At 43.2% G+C, this 16,724-nt stretch overlaps 1 protein-coding gene across 4 annotated transcripts in view; it reads right to left on the bottom strand.

Annotated features, from left to right (window-relative positions):
- Positions 1-16,724, bottom strand: part of gpm6ab (glycoprotein M6Ab) — an 84,134-nt gene that overhangs the window by 4,993 nt on the left and 62,417 nt on the right. For all 4 annotated transcript variants that reach the window (XM_073862805.1, XM_073862808.1, XM_073862802.1 and 1 more), the window contains exons 2-6: positions 13,768-13,960; positions 9,802-9,954; positions 2,352-2,508; positions 1,729-1,806; positions 1,129-1,194 (exon numbers count right to left, since the gene is read on the bottom strand). In XM_073862805.1, the coding sequence (XP_073718906.1) occupies positions 1,129-1,194; positions 1,729-1,806; positions 2,352-2,508; positions 9,802-9,954; positions 13,768-13,960 (647 nt within the window). The remainder of the gene's footprint in view (positions 1-1,128; positions 1,195-1,728; positions 1,807-2,351; positions 2,509-9,801; positions 9,955-13,767; positions 13,961-16,724) is intronic.

Below are 16,724 nucleotides of genomic sequence, written 5' to 3'. Positions count from 1 at the left end.
GAACACTATCTTTGACCCCACATTACAAAAAACAAGATATTATTTATTATAAACCATGTGTTCAGCTGAAGAAAGGAAGTCATATACACGATTATATGATGTTGAGTAAATAATAATAATTTTTATTTTACGGTGAACTACTCCATTAATTGTTTTCAACAACAGCAGCAGTATTTCTGCAGTGGTTCTCCAAAGACTAAACTTCTGTAGATGGTTGAAGAAATTAATTATGCTTCAGTAATCCATTTTAAAACAAAAATGGCTCCTGGAGCTCCAGTGCACTGTTACTCTGATTAACATTCATGTAATTTCTCTGTTCGCCAGAGGGTGGCATGATCGCTGCACAAATTCAGCAAAGTATGCAGCAGTATTTTCCACAAGATATGATGTAATTATATAATCAAAGGAGCAAAAATGATGATCCAATTCAGCAGCCTCATTGTTTGTGAGTGTTTAATGTCCAAGCTGTTTTGTCGTTTGCAAACCGCGTGGAATGTAATTAACTCATACAAATGAGGCCAAGTCTCTTGCCTTTCTAGAAAATAAATCTATTGTGCTTTTCAGACAAGCACATAGGCACTGCATGGAAGCTTATATGGAAGATAAAGCACAATTCAGCGTGTGAAATACTGGCATATAAATTCGGCATTACCTTCCACATATCATCCCAAGAAAAATGACCAATGGGTGGAAAAAGCTGCCTCGCAGAAAATGGTGTCTCACAATCACTTATCGCTGTTCCAAATAAGCAACACTCCTTCCTTCCTTCCCTCTTCTCTTCTGTTTCCATAGCAACAACACCTCCTGCATTTTCAATGATGAGCATTTTGCTCCCTTTCTCTTTTTACTCGCTCGATCTTAAAAAAAGGCCATGAATGTGTACTGGATTTTAGACACTACACTCATTCTTTATGATACATTGCGATACTAAATAGTCTTTGATTTCTGTAACATGCTTCTTGGGTTTTATGTAGACTAATTTACCCTAGAAGCCACAGGATTAATGCCACATATATATCAATCTTCACATCTAATATCCGAATTCAGATATATATATATATATACAAAAACAGAGCAATAAATAATGAAAGAATAAAGAAACGTAAAGGAAGCTGTGTAAAGCCTCACCATGGCGATAACGGCTGCTCCAGCCCCCGCAAGCGCGCAGACGAATAAATGAAATGTCAGGTCCAGCTGCAAGAGGAGACAAAAGATGAAACACTGATATTTTTCTTTGATAAAAACTATTCATCCACTAAATGGTTTTCTATACAAAATATCGACATTTACTGTAGACCTCGTAAACATTCAAGAGCAAGGTATAGTAAATTATCTTTAGCCTTGATATCATTTGGTTCAATGCAGCATCGCAAGACATTGTTTAGACAAATAAGTCTGTTTTCTAACAATGATGTACATGTATCATTTAGCATTGAACATTTACACTCATACATTGGTGGTACTTTCTATAAAAGAAGCTTGCAAACAAAGATTTAACTGTTATAAATGTTTTTTTTTTATGGAGAAATCCCAGCAGCACTACATAACTTCAGGCATAAAAGTTAAAGTTAAAAAAAGTTTAAAAGTTATGAATACTTCCATCTCTATTTTTCCTATGCCACAGATCATTGACTGTAATGGCAGATTAAATCTTAACGGATGTTGAGGAATTGAATAAAGTGCATCATTCAAGATAAAGCAGGTTCAGCTTCAGAACGGCCTACTGACCTCATTAGATTCACACATCTTGTTGAAGTTATCAGAAGTGGAACAAAGTTTCTTCTCTTCACCGACAGACACAATTCCTGCAATTTAGATAAAGAGTGAGATTTGGATTTATAACAGAACAGACTCTTAGCCAGTTACAGATCTACTGCCTGCTTGACTTGATATTGATTTCTATCTTAACTCTTTTCCTACCAGCGTTTTTTTAAGCTGCCAGCCAGGTGCAGCATTTTTAATGATTTTTACAAAAGTTTAATGTCTTCCAGAAAAAAATTATTCTTTAAATATACAAATATACAATATATAAAATGAAAGAACAGACCCTCTACTTTCAAACAAAACAAAAACATTTCATCCTATCTTCATTTGATCTCTTTTTATTACATTAAATATGGGTAGGGTTCTTCAAAAATACAAAATGTTATGGATAATTGCGTTTTTGCACTTTTTTTAGAGATCAGGTTCAGAACAAAGATCAAAACATACATGGAGTTTTTACTGTTTTTGGATCAGTGGATGCTTCAGTGTTTTTAAGTCAGGTAAGAGTGCCATCTAGTGGATAATTGCGAAAATATGGATTGCCATAAAAACTTATCCAGATGAAATGAAGAGAACTACACAATTCCAAACTGGCGCAGATCGAAGCACAGGTTTGGGTGATTATTCACTGTGATGTTCGCACAGGTGTTCCAGACGGTAAAATACATGAATACTGGCAGAGAGGTGAAGGCTGTGATGCCCAGCCAAGCCAACAGGAAGATATAGGTAAGCATGATAAACCAAAGGAGAGAGAGGCAGACAATAATTATCAACTTCAGTAACTCAGTAACATTTACTACAGGTTTACCATTTGAAATGGAATGTTAAATTCCAAATTTTCCACATAGGATGCAGAATTGTTATCTAAGATTTAATTTTATTACAAAAGAATTTAAATTAACTTAATTCAACTTACAATTCATTACACACACACATAAAAGGTATTTTCAGAAACTGAAGAAAATTTAAACTCCATTTCAACATCCTGTGGGGCATGGCCAGCTACATTTAAATTCTTAAAGGAATATTCAATTTTCTTAAAATAAAAATCCAGATAATTTACTCACCATCATGTCATCCAAAATGTTGATGTCTTTCTTTGTTCAGTCGAGAAGAAATTATGTTTTTTGAGGAAAACATTGCAGGATTTTTCTCATTTTAATGGACTTTAATAGACACCAACAATTAATACTTAACTCAACACTTAACAGTTTTTTTCAACGGAGTTTCAAAGGACTATAAACAATCCCAAACGAGGCATAAGGGTCTTATCTAGCAAAACGATTGTCATTTTTGACAATAAAAATAACAAATATTCACTTTTAAAGCACAACTTCTCATTTAGATCCGGTCGTCATGCGCTAGCGTAACCCGACGCAATACGTCATCACGTCAAGAGGTCACAGAAGACGAACGCGAAACTCCGCCCCAGTGTTTACAAGTGTGTTGAAAGAGGAGCGTTCCTACGTTCCCTTTCAGTCGGTCACTACGACGTCACGTCGTGACCGACGAATTGGGAACCGCTTCGCGGGTGACCTATCTGCTTCGAGAAACCTTTAAAACGCCAATGAACTTGGCATGCAGATAACTGCATCTGCCGGCGCCGCCCCGCCGCACAGCTATTTAATGAGCGGCAGGTGCAGTTATCAAATCAGCTTTTTAGCTCCGAAAGCTGGCAGACTGACTGCTCACGAGAAGCTACTCTCTGCTCTTTGGAGAACTCTGCGTGTTCGATTTGGTTGGGCAAAGGCATTTCAGCGGAGGCTCGCGGGTGTTCCACCTCTCTTTTTAATTTTTTGACTTTTTTCTCACTCTTAGTTGAGTGTGTGCGTAGCCGTTCCCCTGTGTGCTTCATCAACATCAGCACATTAAAAGAGTATTTCCTCTAAAAGAGTATTGCGGTGTTCTGCGTCTTTTTAAAGACAGCATTTCACTTGCACTGAGACGGGAGCGTCTTTTTAAAGATGTCTTTCCGTCCGTGTTTCTGGATGCGGCAAATGTATGGGTCCCCGGGTGGCCACGATCACTTTCTCTCGTGCGCAAGAGTGCATGCTGAGGCTGCGATCGTGGAGGGTTCATACTTCTAAGAGAGCATGAACCTCTTGGATGGCGGAGACGGGTTTCGTACCTCCGGGAACGTTACCCCTGTTTTTCCGTTGCGGAGCCCCGTTAAAGGTGCGGTGGCAAAACTCCGGAAATCTTATCTCCGTATAAACGGTGCTGAATCGGTTAGCTGGTTCGTCCAGTGACTCTCAGCACCCCCATCCACAGCCAGAGGTGCCGTAAGAGACGGGTGGCACGTGTTCTACGCGCTCTCGTCCTCTTTCAGTCCTCACGCGGATTCTATGTCTGTCACAGCATCGGAGAGGGGGTCGTCTATTCGGTCGCCGACTCGGACCCACTCCCGCCTTCGGGTTGGGTAGGGGCTTCCGTGCTCGACCCCGAGTGGCGGCCATGTACGCTCGGGAGCGCGGAGACGGTCTGCGTGGAGCGGAGAGCTCCTCCCCCACCGCACCGTCCCGCCTAGATGATTGGCACTTCAGGACTGCAAGAACAGCCCCGACCTTCTGTGCCTTTCTTCCCGGGGTGCATGTTGGTTGACACTGTCGTGGAAAACTCGTTTTCCTCCCGGAACCGATCGTTCAGCCATCACCTCTCACCTCTCCTGACGGCGGGGGCCGCTAAGGTTGCTGCTCCAAGAGACCAGCCTCCCTCCCCTCACAGACCCACGGGCTTGTGAGAGGCGGCCTCTGCCGTGCGCGCCATGGCGTGATGCAGGTCCGCCAGGCTAAGGCACTGAAGGATCTGCACAGGTGAGGTCACGGTCCGGCAACTAAAAAATCCTGTGTGGCTCTGACCTGGCGCTACGTGCGACTGGGTTCACCCCACAGGCCGCCGGACGTGCTATGCCCACCCCCGGTGGTCCAGGAACGCCATCTCTGGTTGTGTCTTGCGGGCATTAAGTAGGTCGTTAATAATCGTCCTAAATGTTCAATTTTAGACCAGCCATTTCGGCGACGCGGCTGAGAGTGTCCAACAATGATCGGCCGCTTTAGAGCAGACTGAGGCCTCATGCCACGTCGGAGCCTAGCTGCCCCCTCCGTTACGTCAGTATATTGGTCTGCTTTTCGCCGAGGGCGTCCTGCTACGGCTTTTTTTGTTCCTTCATCCCGGCAGCTCTGAGGAACCTGTCGTAAGCAGTACACCCGCCCACTCAGCCCGCTACAGAGGTGGAAAATGAAACTTAGCGGCTCTGAGTTGGGCGATCTGAAGATGGAGAGGATCGCTCTTCAGGAGATGGTGAAAGCATCATTCTCCCCCCCACCCCGGAGGAGGGCCGGGTGGGGAATCCTTGGTTTCGTTTTGTGTTCCGCCGACTTCAATCGGCACCCACTAACCTCAAAGAGCGAATTCCTCTTCTTTCTCCAGATCACCGGAGGCATATAGGAGTTTCGGACGGGCTCAAAACCCTAAGTTCTCCTCTTCCTCTTTCGCCAGCGGATGTATCGAGCGGGACATCTACAAAGGAGCCTTTGCTCAGCATCCATCAGCGGTTTCGGGTGAGTGTTTCATTACACACAACATCTCACAATGCGGCCAAAGAGCACGCGTCGTTGAGCTCCCCGTCTCCGCTCGCCACGGGTACACACATCGTGCCGGTAATTTCCTCTCGCTCGGTATCTGGGGGCCTGGGAAGAGCTTCCCAGCCCGTCGCGTTGGCTTTTACGCACGATCCGTCTCGGTTACGCATTCAATTTGCCCGGCTACCTTACAAATATTCAGGCATTCGCTTCACCACGGTGAAGGCTGTCGATGCGCACGTACTGCGTGCGGAGATTGCTGTCCTATTGGCGAAAGGACGCGATCCAGCCGGTCCCTCCAGCCGAGATAAATTCGGGGCTTTACAGCCCTTCATTGTACCCAAGAAGAGTGGCGGGTTGCGTCCGATCCTAGATCTGCGCGTACTGAATCGAGAATTCACAGAATTCACATTCACAGAATTCTGTTCAAAATGTTTACGCAGAGGAGCATATTTTAATGCATCCGCCCATAGGATTGGTTCGCAGCCTTCAACCTGAAGGACGCGTACTTTCATGTCTCCATACTCCCCCAACACAGGCCGTTTCTCCGCTTTGTGTTCTAGGGGAGGGCATATCAGTACAAAGTCTCACCGTTCGGGCTTTCTCTCTCTCTCTCCCTGTGTCTTCATGAAAGTTGCGGATGGCGCACTGCAGCCCCTGAGAGAGAGAGAGTGGTGTTTGCGTTTTGGCGTATTGGCTCATAATAGCTCAGTTTCGTCAGATGCTGTGCACACACATAGATCGTGTACTTAAACACCTCGCTCGTCTCGGTCTTCAGGCCAACTGGGGAAAGAGTAAACTTTGCCCCGTGCAGAGAATCTCTTTTCTCGGAAAGTAACGGGATTTGGTCGATTTAACAACACGTCTCATAGAAGCGCGTGTTCAGTCATTCTGGCTTGCCTCAACATTTAAAGGCAGGGTTGCGGTTCCACTGAAATAAGTTTAGAAACTTCTGGGGCATATGACAGCAGCCGCGGCCGTGACACCGCTCGGGCTGCTCCATATGAGACCGCTTCACAATTGGCTTTATGACCGAGTCCCGAGGAGAGCGTGGCTCACCGGCTTTCACAGTATTATAATTACATCGAGATGCCGTCACACTTTCACCCCGTGGTCAGACCCAGCGTTTCTCAGGGTGCGGGTGCCACTGAGAGGTCTCCAGGCATGCTATTGTTGGCAAAGATGCCTCTACCACGGGGTGGGCAGCCACGTACGGCGGGCTCGTCGCTTCGGGGGTCTGTTCGACATTCCAGCGACATTAGCATAAATTGCCTCGAGCTGTGCACTGTATATCTTGCGCTCGTCCGTTTCGTCAACGTGATTTGATGCTTAAGATGTAGTGCGCACCGACAACACTGCGGCTGTAGCGTATATCTATCGCCAAGGCGGTCTGCGCTCTCGTCACCTGTCGCATCTCGCCCGTCTCTCCTCCTCTGGAGTCAGAAGTATCTGAGGTCTCTTCGTGCCATTCACATGTCGGGGTCGCTGAACACAGCGGCAGTCGCGCTCTCACGAGCAGCGCGCTCCGGCGAGTGGCGACTCCACCCCCGGTCGGTTCAGCTGATTTGGAAATGTTTCGGCAGAGCGCAGTTAGATCTGTTTGCTTCTTCAGAAACAACCCATTGTCGCCTGTTTTATTCATTATCCGAAGGAACACTCGGCGTGGATGCACTGGCACACAGCTGGCCGCGGGGTTTTCCCCAGTAAGCTTTATTGCACAGACACTGTGCAAAGTCAGGGAGGACGAGGAGCGCATTCTATTAGTTGCGCCGTACCGGACAACTAGGAATTGGTTTTACAGAGTTCACTCTCCTCGCGACAGTCCCTCCCTGGCTGACTCCTTGGCACATTATGGCACCCTCGCCCCGATCTGTGGAACCCCCATGTGTGGTCTTTGGACGGGGCGCGGAGGTTTTAGGTGGTTTACCCCAGGCGGTCTAACACCATCGCTGCAGCGCGAGCACCGTCTATGAGACAGGCGTATACGCTGAAATGGAACCTGTTTGTTGTTTGGTGTACCTCTCAGCGATCAGAATGCTCGATCAGTATTGTGCTTTCATATCTCCAGCACCGCTTGGAGAAGAGGCTGTCACCATCTACTATTAAAGTAGATATTGCGGCAATATCCGCGCATCACGCACCTATAGACGGTAGATCTGTGGGTCAGCACGATCTGGTCATTAGGTTTTTAACAGGGGCACGGAGGCTGAATCCTTCGCGCCTCCCTCTATTCCTCCTTGGGACTTGTCCATGGTGCTGAAAGTCAGCACTGCCCTTTCGAGCCTCTGCTGACGGTGAGCGTCAGGTTTCTCACTATGAAAACTTTGACGCTCCTCGCATTGGCTTCTATTAAAAGGATAGGGGATTTTCATGCATTTTCGGTCAACGATTCGTGCCTTCAGTTCGGGCCGGCTGAATCCAGCGTTAAACTGAGACCCCGGCCGGGCTACGTGCCTAAAGTTCCCACCACTCCCTTTAGAGATTGGGTGGTGGACTTTTCAAGCGCTGCCTTCGGAGGCAGACCCAGCTATGGCTTTGTTATGTTCTGTACGTGCACTACGTGTGTATGTGGATCGCACTCAAAGCTTTCGGACCTCAGAACAGCTCTTTGTCTGATACGGTGGTCAGCAGAAAGGGAAAGCTGTCACTAAACAGAAGATGTCTCATTGGATTGTAGACACAATCGCCCTGAACTATGAGAAACAGGGCATTCCTTGCCCTTTTTGTTTGAGAGCCCATTCAACCAGAAGCGTGGCTTCATCTTGGGCTTTGGCTCGTGGTTCCTCGCTTTCAGATATTTGTAGAGCTGCTGGCTGGGTGACACCTAATACGTTCACTAGATTCTACAGTGTTCGTGTTGAGCCGGTATCCTCTCGAGTTCTCTCGTCAGATCAGTGAGAACATCGAGGAACGGCTCCTGTGTCGGCTTGGAGCCTTTCTTTTTGGCTGCGCAGAAACCGCACCATTATGGAAGGCCATTAAGGCAAAAACGTTACAAAAAATGTTTTTTGTCTTTTCCACCGCTTGGTGACCGATGTTGCGGAGCATCGGCTGCCAGCCTCTCACTAGATGTATTCTTGACTATCTGGGTGAGGCTAGCGCCCACATTGTGCCCCCTAGTGGTTTCTTTGTGAGTATTTCCGTGGAAAGTTTATGATTTACCACGTTTCCCTTAGCGGAGTTCGTTCCGCGCCTCTCTAGTGTTGCTAAGAGAGTGTATTTTTATAGACCTCGTGTCTTTTTATCCATCACCTTAGTGGTAGACCCCTAGAGGGTTTTTCTTCCGCAGCGATCTTAGTCCCGCCTGACGAGTTCGCTTCCCAGTTCGCCTAGTCACTATCGTGGGTTAAGGAACAAGTAGTGACCGGCCTCTGCTTCAACCCCATTTCCGTTCCCTTAAAGAGGAGAGTCGGAGGGTTTATGCAGGCACTGGAAGGGTCAGCTTCAGTGGCGCTTTGGTAGGGATTCCCAATTCGTCGGTCACGACGTGACGTCGTAGTGACCGACTGAAAGGGAACGTCTCGGTTACATATGTAACCCTCGTTCCCTGAAGGAAGGGAACGGAGACGTCACGTCCCGTCGCCACAGTTTGCTGTTCCACTGCTGATATCGGCCGGACCCTTTCCTTCTGTCCAGCTTTCTCAGCAAAAATAGCTGATTTGATAACTGCACCTGCCGCTCATTAAATAGCTGTGCGGCGGGGCGGCGCCGGCGGATGCGGTTGTCTGCATCCCAGGTTCATTGGCGTTTTAAAGGTTTCTCGAAGCAGATAGGCCACCCGCGAAGCGGTTCCCAATTCGTCGGTCACGGCGTGACGTCTCCGTTCCCTTCCTTCAGGGAACGAGGGTTACATATGTAACCGAGACGTTGTTGTATGTCAACTGATACTAATTAATGTCTTTGTGTCAGTTTATTGCTTACAATGGTCCGCAAATGTGCGTTTTATATATGTAACACGTGACCTCCCTACGTCACTACGCATTTACGTTAAGTCGCACTGGACCTGACCTAAACGAAAATTTGTGCTTTAAAAGTGTATATTTGTTATTTTTATTGTCAAAAATTACCATCGTTTAGCTAGATAAGACCCTTATGCCCTGTTTGGGATTGTTTATAGTCCTTTGAAACTCCGTTGAAAAAAACTGTTATGTGTTGAGTTAAGTATTAATTGTTGGTGTCTATTAAAGTCCATTAAAATGAGAAAAATCCTGCAATGTTTTCCTCAAAAAACATAATTTCTTCTCGACTGAACAAAGAAAGACATCAACATTTTGGATGACATTGTGGTGAGAAATTATCTGGATTTTTCTTTTAAGAAAATGGAATATTCCTTTAAGTCTTAAATTGACCGGAAGTCAAACATTTTAAGTTTTGCTCTTGCTTTGTTTTAATTTCACCTCAATACAATAAAAGTTCTAAAGCTAGCTCTTTAAAATGGATGGTTGATCTTACCCAAGCACTAACACAGCGCCCACAGGTGGTGATCTTAAAGTCTCCATACAGGTCCCGTATGGCCCCAGTTGTGAAAAAGCCCTCAACCATCAGGAGAATACCATAGACAAAGAAGGCTGATGCAACTCCATAGATCACATACTTTAAGATGTCAATCCTAAGGGAGAAAAAAATAACTCTTGGGTAATTTTGTATATACATCTGATGAAGAGCCTGCGTGCTCGAAACGTCACACATCATTCGAAAGTCTTTTAAACATTAATGCCAAATACGTTTTTGATATTTCTGGAGCTTTGGTGTGCCGATTCTAATTTTCTGACATGATTTTTAGTCGAAAATGTGATTTGTTTTCTTTTTGTCAAATTTTTATTTAAAAAAATACCATTGGTTGTTATTGTAATGTCTGGTTCAGACTATAAAATTTTAGCCAGATTTCGGCATGATCTGCGTGTCGTAGGGTGTTGTGGTGATTTGTATCTTTCATTGAGCGTCGGGATGTAAGACTCTATAGCTTTAGCTTGTATGGTGTGTCATAGTGTACAACACACAATGCCACATCTGTAACACTCCTCAACAATATGAAAGAAAGACTAGCATGCTGAATTTTTAACTACAGATCGGCTGCCAAACCTCCCATCAAATAGCAGAAATCCATGATCGCCGTCTTCCCTTGTCTTTGTGCAAATCAAAACATTTGATGAGGTATTTTTGTTCCAGAGTTCAGTTTAGCAACAAGTTACACCATTAAACAAACAGAGACCGGAAGTAAAGTTCCGCTCAGACCACTGATCTATAGAAATCAGTGGTTTTCAAACTGTTTTAGGAGTGACCCTAATTAAAAAAATAAAGATTATGCGACCCACACTCTACACCCCCCCACTCTCTCAATAGCATGAAGCAGGGCGGGGCCGAAAGCCGTCAGAGTGGAGTGAGGCCGGTGAAACATGCACGCGCGCGTCTGTATGTGTGTATATAACGTACCGAATGAGCAGAACCGGCGCCAGCCACAAATTCACGGACAGGCATTTCATTTTTTCAGGGGGGCACGAATGATATCAACTGGTCAGGGACAAATAACGTTAGATTAAAACGCCAATAACAATCACCAAAACCCGATAACGAAAGTGCATAATGTGCAACCCAGTCTCAAGGCAAGTAAAAATGTGGAGTTTTTAATAACATGATACAGTTAAGCAGCATCACATCACGGTTGAAAATTTACAGATTTCATATGACAATTCACTAAACAAGTAGTTAATATCTAGTCACTTACATTTAAGACGCAATGTTGACTGTTTTTGTTTTATCAGCAGCGAAAATAGTTTTAGATCACAGCAGAACAATAACGTGTCAGTCTCACTGCAAAACTCAACCGTGTCTTAACGGTGGCGCTATGCTTAGCAAACAACCAAACATTTTTGTGCTCACTATCGACAAACCAATCAAATACATTTAAAATATATATATATATATATATATATATATATATTTTTTTTTTTTTTTTTTTTTTTTTTTTTAATCAGACCAAACACATTTTTATTTTTATTTAAGAGTTTTTATTTCCCCTTGCATCATTTCAAGGGGAAAAAATAGCTGTGACCCCGCGCGCAATTTAATACAGTAAGCTGCGCAAGCACATGGGTCATGTGAGTCTTTTAAAAGATATTTTTACTGTGCTTTTATTCAAGTGTGTTGTTATTATTATTGTTTTTATAATAAAATTGAATAAAATATTTTAGTAACAGTTCTCAGAAATCTTTCTGGCGAAACCATTGATATAAATGACTGGATTGTTCATAGAACGCTTAAGCGTGAGGTGAAGCCAGCGCAGAGTTCGAGGGGCCATCTTGGTATAGCCAACCGGCAGATGGCGTCATTGACTTCCATTTAAATTCATGATCTAAATTTACCCGCTTTACAGCGTATCAGTCACACAAGAATAATTTTTAGGATATGTGTACGTAAATGAATTGTTAATTCTGGTGTTATTTGCAATGTTTATGTTTTAATCGGGCAGGAAAATGGATTTATAAAAACACGTTAAGGTGAGTGTGTCTGCTGCATTCTGTTAATGACACGGGTATAAATAAAGTTTTATGACATTAAGCTACACGATCAGTGTTATTCCTCTGAATAAGTTTAGGTAACTTGTAACAGGTAACCAGCAAATGATTGCATGCACATACACAAAGTATGATTATTTCTTTACATTTCAGAATGAGCACGTTTGTCATTAATACTAAATATGCTGCTGATCTGATACTGTAATGAAGATGAATGTATAATAACTGATTAAAAAGCAAAATGTACAACTTTCAGTAAATAACTATGTACATACTTAGGACGTTTGTGTTGTTGTACAACTTCAGATATAAAAAGAGTAGTAAAGTGATGTTTTATCATTAAAATCTGATAACGTTTATTGATTTAATAGAATGTTTGGGTATACCAACATGGCAGCGCGGTGGCTTCACAAGTGTGACGTCATGCGCAATCCAGTCATTTATATAGACAAGCGGCTCAGACGCATAAAGGTGTCACTGTATGTGCGTCCCATGAATTACACTGTGTTGGCCATTGAGAGTGGACATTAAAAACAGTGAGGGTGTAAAAAGTGAACAGTATTTTATACTTAATTTTTATATTTAAAGGAATTTTGGCTATAGCTTAAAATCACCCACTGATTTAAAGGTTCCATTTTTCCTGTGTTTTCAAGGCTTTGATTTTGTTTAAGGTGCGTAATATAACACGTGTTCATGTTTTGTATGTAAAATAAACGCAGTAATTTACTTATTTCTATACTGCTTTTCATTGTCCTGAAAACGGGTTGATGTTTTCCTTGTTCTATGAAGTCCCTCCTTCAGAAATACGTAACGAGTTCCGAATTGTGTAGCTGGTTTAGTGTGTTGAATTCGACAGCAGCTTAGCTAAGCTGGCGACTGACGCGTTCTTGTGGACCGAGGTAAGTCAAAATCTCTTATATTGCATCTCTCATACATCCAGAGGGTAGATGGGGTGTAGTCCAGTTCTTTGTAGTACTTGAAAAGCGAATTCTGTTAAAGAAAATATATCGCTTGGCATTGAACTTTGAGCTTTATAATTTTGCAGGTATTATTAATGCGCAAACAGCAACATTACACACCAACTAAAGTTTGAAAAATGGGATCACGAAAAACGGCAGCTTTTAACCCTCTTCATGTATCACAAAACAATCAAATGATAACAAAATACATTGTATTGTGTCCAAAGACTGATATCATTCTTTTCTCCACCCACTCATTTCTTTCTTTCTGTCTTTCTTTCTGTCCTGCTCTTTGTCTCTCACCAGTGGATATCCGGTGAGCAGGTGTACACTGATGATCTGGTGCCATTTCACAACACTTAATTCTCTAAGCAGGACTGATGCCCAAAACCTGGCAGCTCAAAATATTCTGTGTGTGTGCGCGTCACTGTGTCAGGATAAACTGATCATTACATACATATAGCATTTCCCAAAAAAATGTTACCTGTTGTACTCTTCGGGAATCATATTTTGGTGCAGCTTTCAGGTTTTAAAGCATGTTTAAAGTGAAAATTTGTTTTACTTTTAAAAGCCTCTTGATCCCTCTGCAGTTTGAGTGCCAGTGTTGAACAGTACTTGAATGTTATTGGTACATTTACCACCAGTAATGTCACAATAACCCCAAATAATAACGAGCCTCTTTTGACCATTAAATATTGTTATCCTTTTCAAATATGTGTTACATGTCCATCCCTTACATTCTGCAGGTGTACGCAACAGGCTATGAATCATGATGTAAAAATAGCTAAGCTGTCATATCAAGTGTATAGTGTGTAGTGGCTATATTTCTAACAAACTGTACAAAAACTGGACTGGAAATAAACGCATTTGGTGTGCTCTGCTGCTCGACAAGCAACATTGCCTAAGTACATGCACATAATGACATTATTTTGGTACCATGACACTCACATGATAAAGACATCCAGGGCATCAGTAGGCGACCGGACCACCTCAAAGTAGGTCTGGAGGATGGTGACGGTGCCGGACAGAGCCTCATGACCGCAACCGCAGAACAGCGCCACTCCAGCGTACAGCAAGATGGTTGCGATCAGAGAGGCGTAGGGTATCCCGCTCAGACATTTAAGGCAGCATTCAGAGCACCCTGAGAACAAAAGTTGAAGTCAATCAATAAACAGTTATGCTTTGGTAGCCTGTGCTGTAAGGTGATGCTTTCAACGAAGCCATACAAATAAAGCCTATAGCTGCTTGTAGTTTTTGTGTCACTATAATAACATAATTTATTCCATTATTAAACAGCGAAAGTACATTATGGCTGCTGTCAGTCCACTACCTAATGCTTAAGTACAGAGTGATAACAAGAAGGAAACTGAAAAGCACATTCCGATTGGATGGACCGACACAACATCAATCACGCACATGTCCCACAAAGGAGGATGTTTACCATCACATCACCCTAACCGTCAATCAAAACCGCCGCAGCTGAGCGATTCATGGAAGCAATTCGATGGCACACATGCAATATTGATCACAAAATTGCAAACTGAGAACGGCACCAGTGGCGGCTATTCCGCAGCTCAGGGCTGCAATGATTTATGGGTCATCATAAACAAAGTCCTACCAATAGAGGAAACATAGTGGATCAGGCCTTTAGAGGATGTGTGCAATCATCCAGACCTCAGGAATGAGTATGACTGTATTGTGGATTTGATGATAGAGGGACCGACTTAAGCAAGCTAACATTTACAGCACAACCACTTGCAAAAAGACTTCATACAGAACATGGAGCTAAGCTCCTAGCTTTTCTCGCTAAGCATCTCATAGCTATTGCTGTGGGTGCAATGGCATTGTATCTGCTTTCTCCCCACTGCTTGAAGCTGTGCCCCAGAACCTGCTGTTTACAGGAGTGTGGATAATGTGCATTTTCCAGGAGTCCTGGCTGTCACAAGGAAAACAGAGTTACTTTTCCATTACACCTTGAGAACAGCCTGCAGGTCTGAGGAAACTAACTGCTTTAGAGAGCAGGAGAATATGACTGCCTCTACAATAATGCAAAGATTTAACAACTATAAATGTTGACTGCACAATATTCAATTCAATTTTATTTTTCAATTATAGTGCCTTTCACAATGTGTAATGTACACTTTAAAACATGCTGGGTTATGTTCAACAATGTTTTGGGTCAAATATAAATATTTTCTGGGTCCCTACATTAGTAGACCTACATTACAACCAAAATAAGAAAGGCCATATTACAAATTGTCCAGTGTTACAGTAAACTGCCATTTCAAACATTCAATGTGTGCAATTCTTATCATATGGTGCAATTCTATAACATTGTTTGGATAACTAGCTTTTCTCTTGGAAGACATGATTGAATGGATACCTTTGTGGTTTTTGTAAACCAAGAAGAACAAATAATAGCCCTAACGGACATCATTACAGTGCTAAAGACAATTATTTATGGACAATATTACATACTTTAAAAAAAATACTGGGCATTACTTAAGATGATACATTAAAGATTATGGGCCCTATTTTAACGATCTGAAACGCAAATGCGAAGCGCAAAGCGCAAGTGACTTTGTTGGCGGATCTTGGGCGCTGTTGCTATTTTCATGGCGGGAGAAATAACTCTTGCGCCAGGCGCAAATCAATAGGGGTTGGTCTGAAGTAGGTTCATTATTCATAGGTGTGGTTTGGGCGTAACGTCAAATAAACCAATCAGAACGCTATCCAACATTCCCTTTAAACGCAAGGGCACAAGTTCCATGGCGGGTTGCTATTATTATGATGGATTTACCAGGCGCACGCCAGGAGCGGTTCACATCTGAGGAGGCCCACGTTCTTGTAAGAGCAGTCAAAGACAGAGAAGTTGTTTTGTATGGGGATGGGAGAATCCCGCCCAAATCAGCGTAGGTTAAACAGGCATGAGAGGAAATAGCCACAATTGTCTCATCAGCTGGCATCCCCAGGACGTTGCGCCAATCGCTTCAATGATGTCAGGAGACGGGGGAATCCCAAGCTTGCCAGCATAAATCGGGCACGCCGTGTAACGGGAGGTGGATCTGCCTCTACACAGATCTGCATCCACCTTCACAGCTGAAAGTGTTTGGGGGCTTTGAAATCGGACCCAAGAAACGCAAGCAAGGTCCAACCCCAAAGAACACTTACAAATCAAGTTCATATACATTAAGGTATCTTATGAAAACAATTTAATTATTGTTTAAATAAAATAAACGTAATACACCACACAACAAACTTATGAAAATATTTTAATCGTTATTTGCATGAGACTTTTTTAACACAGCCACACAATAAATAAAAACTATTACAACAATGCTCACCACAATGATTTCCCTTATCTCATGTGTTAATATTTTTTATTGTAGCAATTTATGATTTGCAAAAATAACTGTTGCATCTGTGTAGATTAGATAAGCAAAGTGTGTGCGCGTTGTGCACGCTATACATTATGGTCAAGCATCCGCCCTTAAAATAGCATAATGAACCACGCGCAACGCGCCACTGACTTTAGACTAGTTTTTTTTGCCAGTGGCGCAATTGTTTTTTGAAACTGCAAAATAGCATCAGGGATGGTTTGCACCGGAACACGCCTCATTTTTTGCGCTGAACCGCCCACGGAGCGCAAGTTCATTCCCTAGTTTGCCGACGTGCGTCTGTGGAGGAAAAAACCCGCTGTGCGCCGTGCAAAATACGAATGATACATGCGTCACTGACAAAGTCAATTGCGCTGGGTGCAAGATAGGGCCCTATATGTTTTTATACAAAAATATTAAATGCTGCATACAGTAATATAGTGTAGTTTCTACTCAACATGATTTCGCAAATTACGTGAAATAGTCACAAAATATTTTGCAAATTCCGCCATTTTACGTGTCCATGCC

The sequence above is a fragment of the Misgurnus anguillicaudatus genome, chromosome 3, assembly GCF_027580225.2.
Source record: "Misgurnus anguillicaudatus chromosome 3, ASM2758022v2, whole genome shotgun sequence".
In the NCBI taxonomy this organism is placed as follows: domain Eukaryota; kingdom Metazoa; phylum Chordata; class Actinopteri; order Cypriniformes; family Cobitidae; genus Misgurnus; species Misgurnus anguillicaudatus.
This window is presented reverse-complemented; position numbering and strand designations above follow the sequence as displayed.